At 49.5% G+C, this 18548-nt stretch overlaps 3 protein-coding genes across 3 annotated transcripts; all 3 read right to left on the bottom strand.

Moving 5' to 3' along the window:
• Positions 1–2710: 2710 nt before the first annotated feature.
• EDB82DRAFT_460090 (uncharacterized protein) lies at positions 2711–6367 on the bottom strand. Its single transcript, XM_025734012.2, has 3 exons — positions 6288–6367; positions 5446–6185; positions 2711–5395 (listed from the first exon to the last, which is right to left on the bottom strand). Exons 2-3 carry the CDS (start codon positions 5919–5921, stop codon positions 2911–2913), a joined length of 2961 nt encoding a protein of 986 aa, XP_025584861.1. The 5' UTR covers positions 5922–6185; positions 6288–6367; the 3' UTR covers positions 2711–2910.
• A 966-nt stretch (positions 6368–7333) lies between these two features.
• On the bottom strand, positions 7334–13033 carry EDB82DRAFT_427326 (uncharacterized protein; the record flags this gene model as incomplete). The annotated part of the gene is made up of 3 exons (XM_025734011.2): positions 7334–7470; positions 7519–12502; positions 12563–13033. 3 exons carry the CDS (start codon positions 13031–13033, stop codon positions 7334–7336), a joined length of 5592 nt encoding a protein of 1863 aa, XP_025584860.1.
• Positions 13034–17817: 4784 nt separating this feature from the next.
• EDB82DRAFT_523743 (uncharacterized protein) lies at positions 17818–18451 on the bottom strand (the record flags this gene model as incomplete). The annotated part of the gene is made up of 3 exons (XM_025734010.2): positions 17818–17853; positions 17908–18128; positions 18193–18451. The coding sequence occupies 3 exons, from the start codon at positions 18449–18451 to the stop codon at positions 17818–17820; spliced, it is 516 nt and encodes a 171-aa protein (XP_025584859.2).
• Between the last annotated feature and the right edge of the window lie 97 nt (positions 18452–18548).

Here is an 18548-nt window from a genome sequence, read left to right as displayed (position 1 = left end):
CTAAGACTATGCTGTCTGTCTTTCCAGTCTGGCTGTTGTCTCCCGTCTCCATGACCGCGTTTGACATCTTCAAAAAGGGAAGTATTAACCATGCCCAGCAGGTGGTGGATAAGCTCACTGGATGTCAAGGACTCAACCCTCGCAACACCATGAAGATTGCTGACACCTTATTGACAAGCAGCTCTAGGATCTAAATAAATGCCGGGGCCCGCCGCTACACCTTCTTCAATCCCCACCAAAGAGAGATAGATACATGGCGCTGTAAGTACGCTCATCGCACCAAAGTCAAATGGGGGACTAAAACACGGCATGGCTTAAGGCTGAGGCTACGAAGTGAGGAAGATAGCTGAGAATCAGTTGGTCCCAACCTTGTATCCTCATGATTGATTACGAGGAGACTAAAGAGGGAGTGTACATCACCATCGGTCCGGCCACCGCATTATCGCCGTTGAATTAGAGCCGGATCGGTTGATAATGATAAAGCCCTGTTTCTTATGCAGATAACTGCACTGGCCTGGCGTTGTCCCAGTGCTTTGCAGTTGAGCCCTGGTGGATTGCAAGTCCACAAGAATGGCATCCCAGCCTTACAACTTGGCTGATGTTGGACTGAGTTGATGGGACAAGAGAGCCACAACGGGTACGTCAGTATTCAGAGTCTCAATTGGCAAGATGAGCAACTCTTCTCTGCTCAATTGTTTGGGAGAGGCTGCACTACAACGCCCACGATGTTCCAGACTCAAGGACCCGCTGCAAGAGCAAAGGCACGCGGGACTGCACTGTACAGTTGGTTGCAGTACTAAGGGTCCGCTTAAAGTCGAGAGACAGAAAATGCCTCACCACAACGAACCAAAACAGATTGAACAAACGGCTTTCGACGGATAATAACCTTGATATTTCACTTGCCTTACCTGGTAAGTGCTCCCATTGAAATGGAACCAACAGCCTGGGTATACCCTCTCAATTCAGCTCATCACCAGTTGCTATGATTACTCTTGTTGGATGTTTTGCAGGGGCGTCATGCGACTCTACACACATCAACCATTTTTCAGACTGAGAATTTCATGTTAGACGGACTCGAGGTTCAAACAATAAGCGCACCTGTCATTTCCTATTTCCCCATCACATGACCGTTTAAACTCAACAAGGTTATCGAGATGGGTTGCGACGTTGGATTCGATGACGAGTGACAGTTGGTGAAGCTCATGTAAAGATATGTCACTGGTGCCAGGGTTTTACCCAACTCGTCGGTTACTGAGGGAGGGGTGAGATGATGTTATCCAGCATCCCAGCTATTCAGGGTTCAGCGATGGGGATTGGTTAACCCAGAGATCGCCCAGGACTAGTCATTCGAGACAAGACAGCCTCTTTCAGTCTTTCCATGCATTTATTTCCAAACTTCGTTCTTCTTTGGCGCCGGCTTGGCCGATCAAGCTTACAAGCTTCATCATTAAGTTTAAAACTGATGAGGGGTATGTGGCCAAGAGGTGACTGACTACAGGTTTTGGGTGGGGGGGGGGGAAACAAGCTCTTTCTCAACGCAGTAACATGCATCGTCTAACGGCACAGCTCATGGCATTAAGTCTTGGCTTTCTCTTGGCTCACCTAAGTGCATACAACAGTTGTTGTCTAGAAACATAACAACTTGAATCATATCAGGCCGAGTGGTAAATAGAGGTTGCAATGCGTCGACAAGAGTTGCTCCCTTTACTACAGTACCTAGTCACCTCATAATACTGTATAAAACAGTGGACGGGCAAGCCACTTCCAGCCTTCCCTGCCATACCCCATATTCTGTGCGGAGACATTTGCACTTCTTTTAAGAAAATCTGGGGAGCGAGCGGATGAGCTAACTTACTACAGTGGTGATGAAACTCGGAAATGTGTGGGAAATCAAGAGTCTGCAGTCCCAAAGCCCTTTCTACAAACTCTTGGCGGTGCTACTAAACAGAGTAAAAGTACAATATCTCCGCAATGTAGTAAGCTGAGTTGAAGCTGGGATAAGATCCAATCATCAGCCCAGCGGCATATTCTACCTTAACTGGATATTATCTATTGACTGTGTTTCCATCTGAGGTAACTTGTTGATTGGTTTCCCAGCCTCAAGCATAACCTCCCCTCGTCCGCGCCTGAAAGCCGAGGGTATCAATTGGTGGGATACTGGATCAACATATTAGCCTATTGCAAGCTGTGTAGCTAACTAATCATTATAACGTTTTTGAAACGTCATCTCAAGCGGGTTTCTAGCCCCGAGTTCTTGATAGAAACTGGGGGGCACCGAGTTTGGCATACCAGGGCCATAATAATAGATACTTGCTCGGTACCAGGACACCCTCTATCTGGATATCTGACTTGTCTCTCCCATCAACATAGAGGTCAAATCCAGTACCAGAACATGTAAAGGAACATTCATAAACATTGCCTACCCACACCCGGTATTTGCGGAACCCATTAGATCATCCTCCCGGCAAGGTGCAACCTTTTCCATCCCCAAGCATGCACAATGCTGTATCTTGATTCAACCTCGTATCAAGATACTCAACTCGGCAATATGAGGCATTCATGGTGTTTGTCTTACATGTACATAGAAGGCGTGAGGGTATGAATGTATGTGCATACCTTGACAAAAGGTCCGAAACAATGGGCACTCAATAGACAATTGTTTCACTTTGCCAAACAGACATGAATGTTTCCATAGCCAATATAGGCAGTTCTTTATGACTACTCAATTCACTATGGTGTAATATCCTCACTCAACCAAGAGCCCGTCCGCCGTCCAATAACGCCAAATCAATAAGTAAAAAAGACAGGTTAGAAGGGAGTTTGCTCCATCAGGGACTATTGGTCAACCCGATTATGTTTGATCCAAAACGCCTAGTTCTCTCTTTCTTTCTCAATGTTGAGGTGGAATGTCTACTTGGCTTCCTGTGCAGCAGTAGACCGTACAGGGCTATTGATTTCCATATCTAAAGTTTCGTTATCCATCCAGCCAGAGAAATCGTCGTCGTCGTCAGCCGCTGCAGAGGTGGCGGGTAGTGCATCCACTGGACTGTCTGGCTTGTTGTCCTCCTGCACAAGAGAAGACTCATTAGTGAGCATCGAGGGAGCGTGAGAAGTACCGCTGTCTGTCACGGTCTGTTCATCGCTCGAAGCCCAAATTTGATGGTTCAAGGGGTCATCTCCCGAAGGTGTAGCTGGCTGGGAGTCTTCAGGAGCAGCGACGACGAGCACATTCTGCACGTTATCTGGTTCGGGAGCGTGGCTCTGTCTGCGTCGTCCGCGCTGGGGTAGTGGAGGACGGTATTCGCCATGGTTGTCATGATCATGGTCGTGATGAGTCTCATGATGAGTCTCGAGAGACTCGGCTGAATTGTGCGCAGCTGAGTTGGGGACTGGCTTTCTCGCAGGGACGCTCGTCGGAGGTGCTATCCGCGTCATGCCATTAGTAGGCTTAGGAAGGGGTGTTCCAGGAGGAGGCAAGGGTTGACCTCGGCCCATGGGTTGGCTAAGATCAAGCTGGCTGGCTTGCTCAGCCAGTCTTCGTGCCTCCTTGTGTCGCTGGTAGGCGTTCCAACCCCACTGCTTGGCCTGCATTGCTGCGTTAGACACAGCAGCTAGTGTGGTATGCTTGTGATTTGAGTTCTGATCTTGCTGTGGGTCCCGAAAAGATTCACTATGTTCTGGCTCTTCCTCTTCTTCATGAACTGGTGTCTCCCCATGGTTATGTTTTGTGAAGAAACCCCTTCCCAGAGAACCCGTTTGGCTCTTGATAGATTCCTTAAGGGATGAAGCAGAGGAAGCAGGTCTTTCATCGGCGTGAGACCCTGAACCGGTCGATGAAGTTGTGTTGCGACGTCCCATAGCAACTGGCGTTTTCTGGGAATCTTCTGCTACGCCGTTGTTTACAGCGTCGTTCACAGACGAGGATGAGCGTGAAGAGCGATTGGAACGTTGAGAAGCGGATGAAGCCACTGGTGGTACATCCGCTGCTTGGGGCGGTCGAGGAGACGCATCTTGTGAGCGTGAGTGCAGAGCTGCCATGTAATTGGTAGCATGGTCAGGGGGTGAAGTTGACGGTTTGAACACGTCGGCGTGGGCGATATCAGTGTCCACAACAGGTTGGAGAGATGTCTTTGAGATCTTAGGCTTTAAGACTGGGCTCGCTCCTGGACCTTTGGAGTCGACACTGGTTGATGATGCAGAAGCTTGAGGGTTGGTGCCTGTCCTGCTGAGCCTACGCCCGAAAAGGCCTGTTGGTGGTGGCGTCGCTTCCATGACGGGGATGGTATGACTCTTCTCAAGAGGTCGTGTCTCCTCTGTCAGGTCCGGGTTTCCGTCAAGATGGCTGACAGCAGCAACATCTCCTGCGGCTGCTACGATGCTTTCGGCATCATCAGTTGGGACTGTGGCATTGTCTCCATCGAAAACGCCACCTCGCCATTTCTTGTGCTCTGTCTTGAAGAAGGGCATATCGTCCCAGAATGGCAATACGACAGTCTCCGCGATGACTTCCTTGATACGGTTCTCAATCTGGCGAAGGATTACTGTATAAGTGATTTGTCTCGCACTAACGATGGGCTCAATATCCATTTCCATCTTTGGCATGCTCTGAAAGGTGACCCAAATTCGATTGCTCGGTGGTGGCTTGATCTTGATCAGCATGTGGCCTTCGGTTCTCTTGAGTACAGCTGCAAGAACAAGATTAACCTCTCGAGTTTTGAATCTACTTCCGAGGTCGATCTTTGCCGTAGCGGCAATTTCGATACGAGCGTTTCCTGAGTACTTGACATCGGCTTCCACGACACATTCTCCTTCAACCGTGAGGTCCTTCAATTTAAAGTTGCTAAAGAAGGGAGCCGCATCGCCGGTGTCGATCCCGTTGATGGTAATGTTGGTGAGAAAGGCGGGTTTCTTGACACGAGAGATCTTTTTGGTGAGTTTCTCACGAATGAAAGCCTCAATATCCTTCGTCTTGTTGACTCCCAAGAAAATTCTTCCGAACAGCGCATTGATCCATCTCGAATGGACATTCTCTTCTGTCGAGTGAAGTTTCTGAACCAGGGAGATAATGTTCTTGACGTCAAAATGCAAGGGCCTTGGTACTTGTCCATCCGCCCCATATGTCTGCTCTTGGTTCTTGAGTAAAGCGAAATAAAAGTCTTCTTTGGCTGAACAGTTTTCTGAGAATAGGAAGAAGGGTTTCGAAACTGGACTATCGGGGGCCAATTCGGTGCCAGCTGGTTTTCGGGATAGTCGGATCGCATTTCGCTTGATAAAAAGCTCGCCTTCCGGGGTGACATCGCCGCCAGAGTATATACTAATGTCATGATATGCTAAGGAAATAACATGTCGGACTTCAACTTGCTCTTCGTCATCGAACAGCATTAGGTGGCCATGTCTAGATCAATGTCAGCGAAGGGACGCGGGGCATGGATAAGCTACACGAACCTCAAGACCACGTAAAATACGTTACCAGCATTCTTGGGTCGCTGACTCGTAGTGGTACTGTTGTTATCCATAGGCCCTGGTGTGGACTTCCTCTCGAATATGCTCCGGTACATAGTCTGGTAGACGCTGGGGCTTGAAGGGGCCACGGTCGCCGAGCCCACCGGGGTTGATCTTTCGATGGGCTTTGCGTTAATGCCCATAGGCGTGTACTCTCTGCACACGGCGAAGAAGCCAGCTGCTACATCGAGGTCGTTCTCGTGCGCGCGGTTGTCCTTCTTGTGCGACCGCTTAGCGGCCTCGAGGGCGGTTGTATCATCGTCCTTATCAACAATAAGGCTGCATTTGTGTTCGTTCGCGGCATCGTCAAGAACGGGAGAGGTGTAGAAAATGAACGCCAGTACTGAAGCAATCACTAGAGGTACGAATGTGAAACCGCCCAGCACGTATGCTATAAGAAGAGAAGTGAAGCTGGCCATGGCTCCGAGTTCCGGAGCTACAAAGGCTTATGAGCGAGCGAGCTTGGGCGTAGGAGGGGCTCTACAGCCTCGGCTCTTCCGTAGCTAGAGACTATGACGAGAAAGACGCATCGGAGGTATCGAGGGAATTCGTTTTCGAAGGGAGAAAAGTCGAGGATGTTGATTCTTGGTTGGGGGAGGCGGGATGATTATACGCGGAGTCACTTGATAGGCTGGCGACTGAGTGTAAGTGACACCGCTACAGGCTAGAGAGGGAGAGGTGAACTTGGAGATAGGTATTAGCTACATACGTCATGTGATGAATCCACTGGCTAACAGCGCTTGCTCCCCCCCCCCCCCCAACTGTTCCGCTGACAGGTAACCTACTTAGGGAAGGCCATGGAAAAGACCTCCATCCAGCGGGTCTGAAGTTGCCGAGATTTGTTGTGAGGTAAGACGTAATAAACTAACTACCAGACAACTATTTCTTTGGAGCTTTGTTCAAGAGAAAGCGCGTCTCTCAAGTACAGTTTCAAAAAAGTAAAGCCAGATGATCGCCCGTCGGATCAGAACCAAATCTTGAGACGAAGACCAAGTACCGAATACGTACCGAAGAGCTGAGACCTGAAACTAATGCCCCTAGTGGAAGTATCACAAGGTTTCCCCAGTGGATGATACATATGACCGCCATCAAGTGGAAATCTGTCCTCGGTCTCGGCAACTTATGAACAGGTCATCAAAGCTCATGAAGCCCGCATTTTCGGTCAAATATTGAGGTCGGCTTATTCTGAAAATAGTCACATAACTTCACACGATCAACTTAATTTAATGCCAAGTCTCATTCAGTCATCAAGACCCTCCGCCTAGCAACTATCTCCAAACAACGTCTATCTGCTAACCCCTCCTGTTCTTCTGTCCACAACTTTAAGAACATTATCTCTCAGGTGCACTATATTCGCCAACACCTGGATTTTACAAAAGACAGAAACTCCTGTAGGTCCCAGCATCCCGTGCGCTGATCCGGTGAAAAGAGGTCTGGTCAAACAAACAATGCGTTTTGGCTGGGAAAAAAAGGAAATGCAGTAATGCGGTACTGTTGATGTTTTTTTTTGGTATTTTGTTTTCGTCTGCGTCGAACGTACTTTAGATCGGCAGATCTATTCGAGGCCAATGCAGTAGAAGGATAATGACAAGGTAAGAAAAGGTTTGTTTGTTCGTAGCCAGCTGATGGCTGTAGTAGGTGATTATAGTCTTTTGGGTACCGGCTCCTGGTTTCGTTGTCGAGGACGCACAGCAGAAAAGTCAAGAAAATCATAAGTATCGTGAAAGTCCGTAAGGATGTCGATCGTAACAGGTGAGTTTGACAAACAGTGAAATGGTCAACAAAGGTGATTTACAGGGAACGGAATAGTTGTGTATATGTATGCGTCTGCTTAAACTCGAGAGCGTACAGAAGACATGGTAGTATGAGAGTGTGTAAGTCCAGGCTGAGAGTGCGTAGAGTGCGCGTGGTTGTTTCCAGGACGGCCTCGCTTAGAGGTAAGGTGGAGGGTTCCAACATCATGCTTGCCTAGTCACTTGTTAGATTGTACGATTTCAGAGTACTATGCAGACTTACCATCGCAGCATGCTCGGACATTTTCGAGACGGTCAGCATCCCTATCCTGCCGCTCGATAATCTCCCTCACATCCTCAGCACTGTCGTGTGCCTCACTGGCCTCATAGATATGAACGTTCTGTGCACTGGGGCCCCGGCCACGAAGAGTTGAGAAGGTGCCAGACAGCTGGCTGCCTTTCCAGTAGCCACTCAGTTTGCTTAGTGTTCCGGCGGGACGCTGTGGCTGCGCCTTGGGCGTCAGAGTTGGGATGTTCATGGACATACCAACAGCGGGTGACTCATTACGGGTTGTTCGGGAATGGTAAGAGGACAGAGAAGGCGCGACTCCTGGGCGGGTTGCATGGCCCGGGCGTTGTCCAATTTGAGGGTTAAACTCATCCACATCCTCACGAGTGAAGTTCTCTGCGATATCTTCGACATTGGCTTGTTCGTTGTTGGTGCGGAGTAGTAAATACGAGAGAGCATTGAACCATGTCTCGTGTCGCTGCCCCGTCGCGCAGGTGAACTTGATAGTTCGGCCAGGCGAAATGATGACCAAGCTCTTGCGGTGGAGTCCTGGGGGGCTTGGGTTATCGTCGGTTACAACACGGACAGCCTCAATAGGAACACTCTTGGCCTTCAATTCGGTGCGTCCAGCAGTTGAAGGGTCTCGATCACTCCAATAAAGAGTCCTGGTGTAAGGGTGAACCCAGAAGTAGCGACGGTGTCGGTTCTCTGACATCTCACCACGACCTGTCTTGCGAGTATACTTCCAAAGATACTCTCCGATCATGGTCTGGGTAATGGCCTGAATCATGCGGGGATCAGTGTTGGGTCCGAAACCAGCAGGATCCATGCCCATCTCGCCAGGTCGGATGTTGAAGCGAGTATCAAGCTCTGAGGCGAACGATGACACAGATGACTTGCGCGATGTCGTTGTAAGCTTGGATGGTGATTGTCTTCCAAGCTCACCGTAGCTGACAGGATTGCGAGTAGCACGGGGTGTGCCGGCACGAAGAGACGGCGAGGCACCCTGTCCGGGAGTCGTGGGACGTTGCTTGAGTACAGATGCTGGCCATAGTGGGGGTCCCATGTTGTTCTGGTTGCTATGGGCTGAACCAGATCGTGCAGCCTCGATGACTTGACGGTGGTTGGCAGGCAGAGGAGGTGCATCATGCATGGATGTCATACCGCTTCTGGAGCTACCAGGACGAGCAAAAGATGCGTCAAAGACATCATCATCTCTATCTTGTCGGACGGGGCTCTCGAAACTGTCGCGCCGGTGGATTCTGACAGTACCAGTGGTACCAGTGGTTGCAGGCGTGTCAGGGCTCGTCATTGAAAGCTTCTTCTGAAGTCCAATAAGAGGTTGAGCACGAGCCTTAAACATGGCGTCAATAGCATCGGCAGTGAGAGATGTTTGTGCGCCCTGATCGTTCATGATGACCAACGGCTTGTCGAATGGTCGGTGAGAGTCGGGTGTGGCGGGCTCAGGAGTATCGCTTGGAGTCTGAGTATTCTCATCCATAAGAGGTGAAGAGCCTTGATCAATGTCACCATTGTAGGTTCTCTGATTGTCTGGGGTTCGGGGAATGTCCCGCTCCATAAATGGCGAGTGCATGTCGCGGGGAAGAATGAAACCCTCTCTCTTAGGGGTCCGTGGTGAGATGGGCATGGTCTCAACAGACTCGATAGAAGAAAATCCAAAGGCGGGCAGCGTGGGTGTCTTGTGGATAGGGCTGATGGGTTCAACACTCTCGGTAGCAATGGAAGAGATGGCCAAAGCTGGAGGGGCAGGTACTGCCTCGAGAACAGGCCTCACGTTCTCGGAAGTAATGCTAGAGAAGGCCAGAGATGGCGCAGGCTCGGAAACCGGCTGAACATCTTGCGTCGACAAACCAGAAAACACGAGTGTAGTTGGTGTGGGAGGCAACTCTTCCCTTGGTTCGCAACCTTCGGCATAGATAGTCGACATCTTCAGGGATGGCATGGAAACTACCTTCTCAGGCTCGCTGATGGGTTCGAGGGACTCAGCAACAATGAATGAGAGAGCCAAATCAGGAGCAGGAAGATCAGTTGGCTCAACGCACTCGCCCTTAACTGTAGAGAAGGAGAGCTCGGGAACCGGTGCTGATTCTGCAACAGGCTCGACAACCTCGCCCACAATTTTAGACATGGCGAGCTCAGGTGCCTTGGTGACAATAGGCTCAACATTCTCTCCTTGGATCACAGAGAAGCTCAGTGCAGGAGCTGGGGGCAGTGAGGGAGCGACAACGGCTGGCACAGTGGAATTGGTCTCCCGTTCCGCGATCGGCTGGACATGTTCGCTTCGGATTGTGGATAGAAGGAGCCTGGGAGCGGACACAGCCGGCTCAGAGATTGGCACAATGTGCTCACCCTTAATACCAGACATGCTAAGCTCAGGATTCTTGAATGCGATAGGCTCAACGTGTTCAGCAGTAATCGAGGACATGGACAATGCTGGAGGAGGAGGTACGAACATAACGGGCTCAGCACGAGGTTCAGCAATGGGCTCGACCTCCTCGGCAATGATGTTTGTCAACGACAAGTCAGGCAGAGGGGCCTCAGGTTCAGCCTTGGGTTCCAGGCTGTGTACCGCAATAGCAGACATGGTGAGCGTCGGAGCGGGAATCTCAGGCTCTGCGCGAGGTTCCAAGTGCTCAACAGCGATAGTGGACAGACTGAGGGCTGGAGGGAGGATGACAGGCTCGGCACGAGGCTCCAGCTCCTCAGAAATGATCGATGCCATTGTCAGATCAGGAAGAGGGCTCTCAGGCTCGGCCAAAGGCTCGACACTCTGGTTGGAGAGGGGTGTGAAGGTCAATGCCAGAGGAGTCGGGGGTACCACGACTTCTTCCCTTGGTTCGACATCCTCGGATGCGATTGAGGACATACTCAAGATCGGAGGTAGGATAGGAGAGAGCATAGAAGGAGGGGCGGGGAACTGAGCAAGCTTCTCTTCCATGTCAGGATCGTGCTGAGCACCAGCATCGCTGTAGGCCATAGATACTGGCCTAGAATTGCCGAAAGCGTAGTCAACGGGCCAAGAAGCAGGCGCACGCTGGCTCAGGGGACCAATAGCTGACTGCATGGAACCAGGACGGTTGGCAGTTACCACACTGACGGGCGATTCAGCAAAGTGCTCTTCTCCATCTTCCGTCATTGAGCCAGTTGAAACCGTCTGAGCCGACTGGAAGCCCGAGAGTCTGGGCACAATCTTAACAGGCTCAGTCATGACACCAGAATCGACCATGATGACCTTTGGCAGGGGAGGAACCGCAGGTCGTGGGGATGATCCTCGGCGGAAGGATCGGATGGAGCCAGGAGTCATAGAACGAGCACGAAGTCGGCTGGGGGTTCCAGGTCCGGCTGAGTCGTCGTCACTACCGTCGAAATCTTGCAGCTCGGCAAACAGACTCTGCCCATGAGGTGTGGCATCTCGGCTGCCCGCATAGCTGACAGGGCTGCTCTGGAACGCGGGCTCCTCGCTGGCTTGTCTGGAACGGTTGAAGACGCTACGGCTCATGCGGAAACGGCTGCTCCTCTGGGACCTAATGGTACCACTTGGAGTCTTAGTGTACGAGACGTCGTCCTCATCGGCTGAGGTGGATGCAGTACTGTGTAGAGAGTTGGTGCTTCCGTGACGAACAAAGCCGCCGGCCGGTAATCGGGGAGCATTTCGCATGCTACCAAAGCCCCGGGTGGTGCCCTCGGTTTCGGTATCGTCGCTTGCCGACATTTCCTCGTTTCCGGTCTGGAAATCCTCAGTTTCGGTGGCTCGCTCGTTGGCCGTCTCGAAAGCAGAGTCGGCACCTTCATTCGCAGTGTCAAAGTGCTCAGTATCCGTCGTGTCAGGAATCTCGATGCTTGGTAGAACAGTGTGACTGCTATTGGCCAAAGAAGCCCTAGCCAATAAAGGAGACACAGAAGTACGAGGAGAAATATCGGTCTGGTCCTCCCACTCGCCATCATCAGTGATAACCTCTTGTCGGCTGGAGCGGAATGATCCAAGTAGACGAGGAGGCTTCTTAAATTCCTTTGAATCTTTGGTGCGACGGGGTCGTTGAGGCTTAGGTTCACTGGGGTCGCTGCGCGCCTTCTCGAGATCATCGCGAAGATCCTGGATAATACGTCGAAGCTCCAGCTTCTCGGTCTTCTCACGGTGAAGGAGACCTCGCTGACTCTGGATGGTACGTTGAGCGTGGTGAAGAGAGGATTTCATAGTCTCAGTCTCCAGCATGGCATGGCGAGGAGTACCTTTCATTGGTGACTGAGGAGGCGAATGCTCGGGTGTGAGATGATCGGTAGAAGATTCAAGATCGTCATCGCTGGCTCGGATGGTGGGTTCAAGTTCCGTAACAGTTCGACGTTGGGATGCGAAAGCCCTGGCGAGTTCTTGATTCTGCCCAGTAAGGTCGTCGATCCTGCGCTGCATAGCGGCACGTTCACCCTCTGCCATTGCAATATTACGTCTGACAGTACCAAGCTCAATGTCATGTTGCTTGACAGCAGCGGCGTGCTGGTCAATCAACCGTGCGTGTGTCACCTTGACTTCATCGAGTTCTCGCTGAGTGTTGACCTTTTCCGTCTTGATCACATTGAGGGATTGCGTAAGCTTCTTCTCACGATCGAGCGCCTCTTTGTGTTGAGTAGTGAGCTCTTGCAGCTTAGTCTCAAGATTCCAGTTCTCCTCCTTATATCGGTTCTCGCTTTCGTCAAGGGACTTGAAGCGCTGCTGGAATCCCTCCGATTCAAGCTCAAGTCGCGCCTTGTCGGCTTTGAGGTCTTTGTTCTCTTCATCTCTTTCAGCCAGTACACCTTGCAAATTCCGGACTTGAGCGATGAGTGAAGTGCTGATCTCGGTGGCGAATTCGATGTCGTGGACCCTGTTTGAAGGCTGGTTGCGAACCTTGCGATTCGGGACGGTAAGCTTTGTAGGGGATCCCGTTGCTTGAATCTCGAATTTAGAGGGGCTGACAGATCGCTAAAGTCCATTGTTAATTGATTCCGGGCATAAAAGAATGGAAAACTCAAGGGGACATACGACTCTGGGGCCCTTGGTGTCAGGCGCAAAGGGTGAGCTAGGATGAGCCTCGTTGCTGGGAACCCTCTGTTTCGGCAACAGATTTCGCGCAGACTCTCGAGTTAGTGTGTTGAATTCTTTCTCGATGTCGACCATTCGCTCGCGAAGTTCTTGAGACAATTCCTCCTCGCTGTTCACCTTCTCAATCTCCTTAAGTTGTTCGGTGAGCTCTTTGCGCTGGGCAACCAAGGCATTACCGAGTTTGCCCGCCTCCTCAAGGCGTCGCTCCGTTTCTTGAAGATGAGCAGCTAGGGCTCTTTTCGCGGATTCTGGCGAAGCAGGGCCAGTGACGAAAAAGTCATGATCGTATTGTGAATATCGGTGGTGAGCGGGTGTTGTTGTGATGGTGTCGTCGGTGATAACAAACGGGTCGCACGGCGCTGCGCCAGGTGCGGGCAAGCTTGGCTTGTCGGAAGCCAGCGAAGAAGCCATGATTGCGAAGCAAATGTGGCCCTCTTCCGGGCAGGGAGAACTTCCTCAATCACGCCTTGAAACCATCAAGATGCGCAGACGGACGACGTAGCAGGCCCGTCGCAGGGGATTGAGGTTCTATGTTTGTTCCGAGTTGTGGTGCAGGGTGTTCTCAACGTGTTGTTGTTTGTTTGTGTCGAAAAAGATGGGGTACTACCGTTAAAGTACCAGTACCACCTTAGGGACAGCACAGTACCGTAATTGATTAGAGCTGGGCTGGCGTGTGCCTCAATATGTCGACCAGTCAGGTTGCGGTAAAGCGACCTGCAGGGAGAGTGCGTAAGATTGGAGCTACTACCCGTAAAAAGCAGACCCGGCTGCGAGGAAAAACAAAGACAATTCCCACAGAACAAGTGGAAGAAAAGACAGATTATTGTAAGAAATTGGACGGAAAGAACGAAATTGTCCGAATGAGAAAAAAAAAGGAAGCGGTCGGCAGTATAATAATAACAGGAAGAATATTAAAAAAAAAAGAATGAGCGTGATGAAGCGCAAGCAAAGAGCAACTTGAGAGATACCGTTGGATGGTACAGAGGAAGATGTGACTGGAAATACCCAAAGGTTTGTGGGTGAGCAAGGTGTCTAATTATTGACACACTTGTCCTGTCGAAAGCGCGCCAGCGATTAAACCTTAGTCAGGTACACGCAAGAGCGAACGACGCACAAGCACAAGCACAAGCACAAGCACAAGCACTGCACAACACAGCGAATGACTGAGCAAGTGAGTGGGTTGTACCAAGACCAGTAATTAGTGGACTGTACCCCTGTCGGTTTGAGTTGTCGCAACTTTGGCAAGGTCCCCAGAAAGTCGCAGTATTCTGGGAAGCTGTTCTGCTGCTGGCTTCTGGCTTTTGGAATGTGTTTCCAAAGTATTATATGACAGCGAACCCGTTGCTCATTCCCGGGTGGAATTCGACAACTGAAAGCTCAAATGGCCGGATGAATTGGCCTATCACTGTCGGCAGAGCTCACGGTGACGCGAACGATGCAGCAGATTGACCAAAAGTTCCCGCGAGAGAGAAAGAGAGAAAACAGACTAAGGAGAAGAGTTGACGAGTCCAGACTCCGAGTAAGAGACAGGAGTCGAGGAGCACTGGTACCTGAGCTTCTGGTGGAGTGTGCTCGGGCGGCGAAGTCTCTTTTTATTTCCAAAGTGGACTGGTGTGGATCGTCTGATTTCAAGGGCGGCCGGCCGGTGACGTTTGAGGTTTCGTGAGGAATTGGTGTTGGAATCGCCGTGGAAAAGGGAACCGAGGTTGGCTGATATACGACAAAGACGAGAGAGAAGAAAGTATAAAATGTAACGAAAGTCGCGCGTCCTGTAATAAGAAATACGTAGATGGTCGAGAAAGTCGTCGCTAGTGAGAGATGCTGAACGATAAAGTCTAAAGATGGATGAAAACAACGACTCTCAGATAATCGACTGTCCCAGAAAGAATGAATGGACGGCCCCGTGACGGTGACCTAAAGTTCAGGACGGTATCAAAAGGGGGACGACAATGCCGAGTGATTGGTAGAGTGCATCCAAAAGTCGTAAAGTAGACGCGCCTCCCTTTGTTCCGATCTTTGGCGGTAGTCGCTTATCGCCCGTTTCGAAAATCGAAGGTTTTGCTGTTGGGTTAGTATTACGAAAAGGGACGGTGGAAAAGGTCAAAAGACGGAAGAGGGAAGAAGTTCAAGATCAATCAACCCCAAGAGATATGAGCTCAATGTAAGGAGACGGGCCTGACTGGGGAGCTTCGCTTCCCAGACTAGGCCAGGGTACAGGCGAAGCTGGAGACTCTTTTCTTCTCTTTTCTCTTTAATTGATAGAGATCTAGCAGGGAATAGGCTCCAGCTCGAGGGCTGTGCGTTTATGGAAGCTATGCTTTTGACATGAGATATGCAAATTGCTACTAATGAATCTATGTATGGATTTGGTGTTGCTATTCCTAGCTGTGTCTATGCTGGCGATTGGAGGTCCATTGTTAGTGTTCCTGCACGGTGCATAAATAGTGCGTGATGATTAGGTCCAGCTCTAGGTCCTCTTTCCCCTGCGTCCAGTACCTGCGTTAAAGTCGAGAGATACACAAGGGCCTGGTCTGGTTTGTTGGTCTGCTGATGGGATTGTGGGTTCGTTTTGTCCCCTGTCAACTTTCAGGGGTGCTCCGATAAAATATTAATTCTTTCGCTAGGACTACTATGTAAGACATACTACACACAATTTGAGATGAATAACTTCGCTTTTGATATGACTATATCAGATCGCTATATATTGAACCATCATATCAGAACTCATTGTACTCGGCAGTTCATGTCTCTTTGTAATATTGTACATACATACAAAGTCATGAAGCGAGGTTGACACTTTCGTGGACTGTCCGGGATAAACGTGGAGTCTGATGGGACGTGGAGAATTCGCGACACCGCTATGTTGTTGAGACAGTACGGATACAGTAGCTCAGGTCTCCCCAGCCACTCATGTTAATTAATGAAGTTGAGGATTATTGTGTCTATTTACTTTCTTATTCTATCTTAATGCTATTTCTCGTCGTTGCTTCTTATTTGGCTTTTTAAAGCACCGTTCATTTTGATGCATTTCCATGGCCAGAACCTTCCGTGAAGGGATCAACCTACAAGGGTACAATTACTGGCTTGGCTAACGGAATTGGTTATCAATACTACGGCTCACTACCACCCACTATCCTCATCCCAGCTTCATCCTCTTGTCTACCAGCCATGGACGAACAAATGACGCTATTGTCTGCACATCGAAATCACCAACCAATGCAAATCAAGGAATATATCTATCTGTACCTGTCCATCTCTTTTAAACATTTGCCATCTTTCCCGCTCTCTGCAAGCGGTTTGCTCCGCAACTTTGACAGTGGTCGTGATAGGTTCAAGAGCGCATATTGAACTAATAAGCCCTAGCATTGACCTTGAGGCGCTCATGAGGGTTCTGCACCAAATCGCGAACAGCTCCCAGTTCTTTAAAATTGTCGCTGGGTTTACCGTGGCGCAACGCCTCGTGTCATGTACTACAAAGTGTAAACTGAGCTTCCAGCCCGTCTCTAGAAGCATTCGATAACTTGCCGCATACAAAGCGATCATCCGGTCTTGAACTCAATTGTAGGCATATTCCTTGTTTCCTCGACCTTGTCCCTAAAGCGATAGAACAACTCAATATTACGCATTGCCACACAGCATATTCAGTAAGGCTGCGGGGTTTATGCGAGTAATGATAAAGTATAATCTGCTGCATATGCATACAGTAGGTGGTCAGAATACTAATTACTCTGTATGTATGGTCCAGAATGGATAAAAACAAATAACGCGGTTCGCGATGTTGACTTTAAGCGATGTACTTACTGTCTGTGCTGCAGCCACAACAGTTAAACCACAACGCCATCTTCCGCATAAATGCCCTCCAAATGCCGTCATGGTCGATAAGGCATGCACAAAGAAAACTTCGATTGGCGTCCAGGTTCGCAAAGACTCCCGCATAAACATAGTCTCTCATCTCATTTCGCTGCCATGGCTATCCTAAACCAGGGTCTCTCTTCGGCCAATTACGCTTAGCTGCCATCCTGAACCTGGCCCTGTCCGGCAGTGGAGAAGCATACTTTTAGTGCGTTAGAAGCAGCTGCCTCGTCTCCTCCGTCTGCTATTTCGCGTTAATAGATGAGGTGTGATGGTTCATCAGATCTGTATTTGGGCTAGGCAGGTTCCCGTGATCGATCCATACCGCGTCCAAAAATAACACGATACTGAGTACATTGGTCAACAAAGTTTTGTCTTGCGCGCAATGGCTGTGTTTAGGGTGTCCAGTTCTCTGTCCTGTATGGCTAATCCGAGTTGCATTGGTTCCTGGACTATTATTTATTTGGTGCCTTGGCCAATTGCCGCATCGTTGTTCAAGTCCTCCACAGACACGTCAGACATAAGCCTCACATCTTAATGTCGCTTCCATGCACTGCTTGGGCAATGGCCTTTTAGGGCCACCGTAGTTCATGTGCATACATATGTATCCTGCGGGGGTAAGGAGCATTACGTGCAAACTGTCATAGTGTTGTTATGTTGTTCAGTTGAGGTGTTTAGAAAATGAGTTGTCACAACAGAGTGAGTACTTGAACGTCGAACTTCAATGGGAATCGTGTCTTGAATGGCGATGATTAGACGGACAACTACTTGACACCATATCGTCCAAATTATTAGTTGCCTTATTACTCAACGACAACGAATAAACTATGTAAACTACCTGGTAACTAACACGAAACTCAACATGGAAACGTTGGTACAGGGTAGGTTCAGTTCAGCTCCAACATTATATCACCAAGTCACGTGCTGATTAATATCGAGTTAGGGAACAATTGACACCGCGTTGAAACTCCCCACAGACTGTTGAAATACTCGCTTGTGTTTTTTATCTTTCAATCCCTAATCTTGCTGTATCGGGGGTGTTCCCAGTTCAAATATCGGTATGTGGATTCAACGAGGCTGTCAAGGGTTTCGCTGTCGAACATCAGGGTCCAAATTGGACAATTTCCAGGTCTGTGCGAACTTTCTAGTCTTGAAAAAAAAATCCATTAAGGCTAGTAAATCTCTTCACGAGAGTTGAAATCTATATGACAGCCCTACGTGAGCTTTCAACAGCCTTACAAAGTGATGCCCAACTGCGATAATTTCGTGTGATTGTTCATCAGCGCCAACAGACATCATGACGACGGAAAATACACTATAGCTATGCTACATAATACAAGGCTTTAAACAGATCCCTGGTGATTCTCAACGCCATGATCCTAAATCAATGTCATTTCCAACCTTCAATTATGTGCTGGTAGTTCTGCCCTTACATTATAACCTTGCAACGCCTGTCCGTGAAGTTCCTGTAGCGGTTGAGGCGTGAACTCCTTTACGCCAAGCGCATAATGATGTTGTTGCCAAGAGGTATCGGTACCTGGTCCATAATATGTGGGTGGTAATTGCTTCTCTTTCTCGGTAGCCTTCTTATTCTTGCGTATCCTCCACAGAATATATACGACTGTCATAACCAGCACAGCCCCGACACCATCCTCTATCCGCACCTTTGTCGTAATCGTTAGTATGGCTATGTAGACTCAAGGCCGAGCATCACTTACCCAAACAATACATAGCACACTCGGGCGACGCCCAGTTCTTATCTGTACACGAGCCTCTCAAGGTGTTTCCGTCTGTTCCAATGTACAGCTTATTGGACAGACATACCGTGCCTAAACCTCCTCCACAGCATGTGCTCTCATCGGCACCTGGGTCGCAAGGAAAATCATTGGCCTCGATACCATTGGGATAGTAGCACTTGCTAGCAGCGATACATATCGGGAGAAAGTAAAGAAACAACGCAGCGATGAGCTTTGTCATCGTAACAAGTGTGTTTGTATGCAGCCCCGAAGAGACGTGTACGTGTGGTTTGGAATAAATCGTGAAAGAACACAGAAGCAGGAAGTTTGAGTGAAGG

Source organism: Fusarium venenatum (assembly GCF_020744135.1).
Source record: "Fusarium venenatum strain MPI-CAGE-CH-0201 chromosome Unknown EDB82scaffold_2, whole genome shotgun sequence".
Lineage (NCBI taxonomy): Eukaryota > Fungi > Ascomycota > Sordariomycetes > Hypocreales > Nectriaceae > Fusarium > Fusarium venenatum.
Note: the sequence above shows the minus strand (reverse complement) of the source record. Positions and strands in the feature narration are given on the sequence as shown.

What these genes read in the sequence shown, in the direction of transcription:
- EDB82DRAFT_460090 (XM_025734012.2), bottom strand. Translation starts at nt 5,921, where the DNA reads ATGGCCAGCTTCACTTCTCTTCTTATAGCATACGTGCTGGGCGGTTTC. An exon ending in GTATTTTACGTGGTCTTGAG is followed by an intron (nt 5,396 to 5,445) that starts GTTCGTGTAGCT and finishes ACATTGATCTAG; the next exon opens with ACATGGCCACCTAATGCTGT.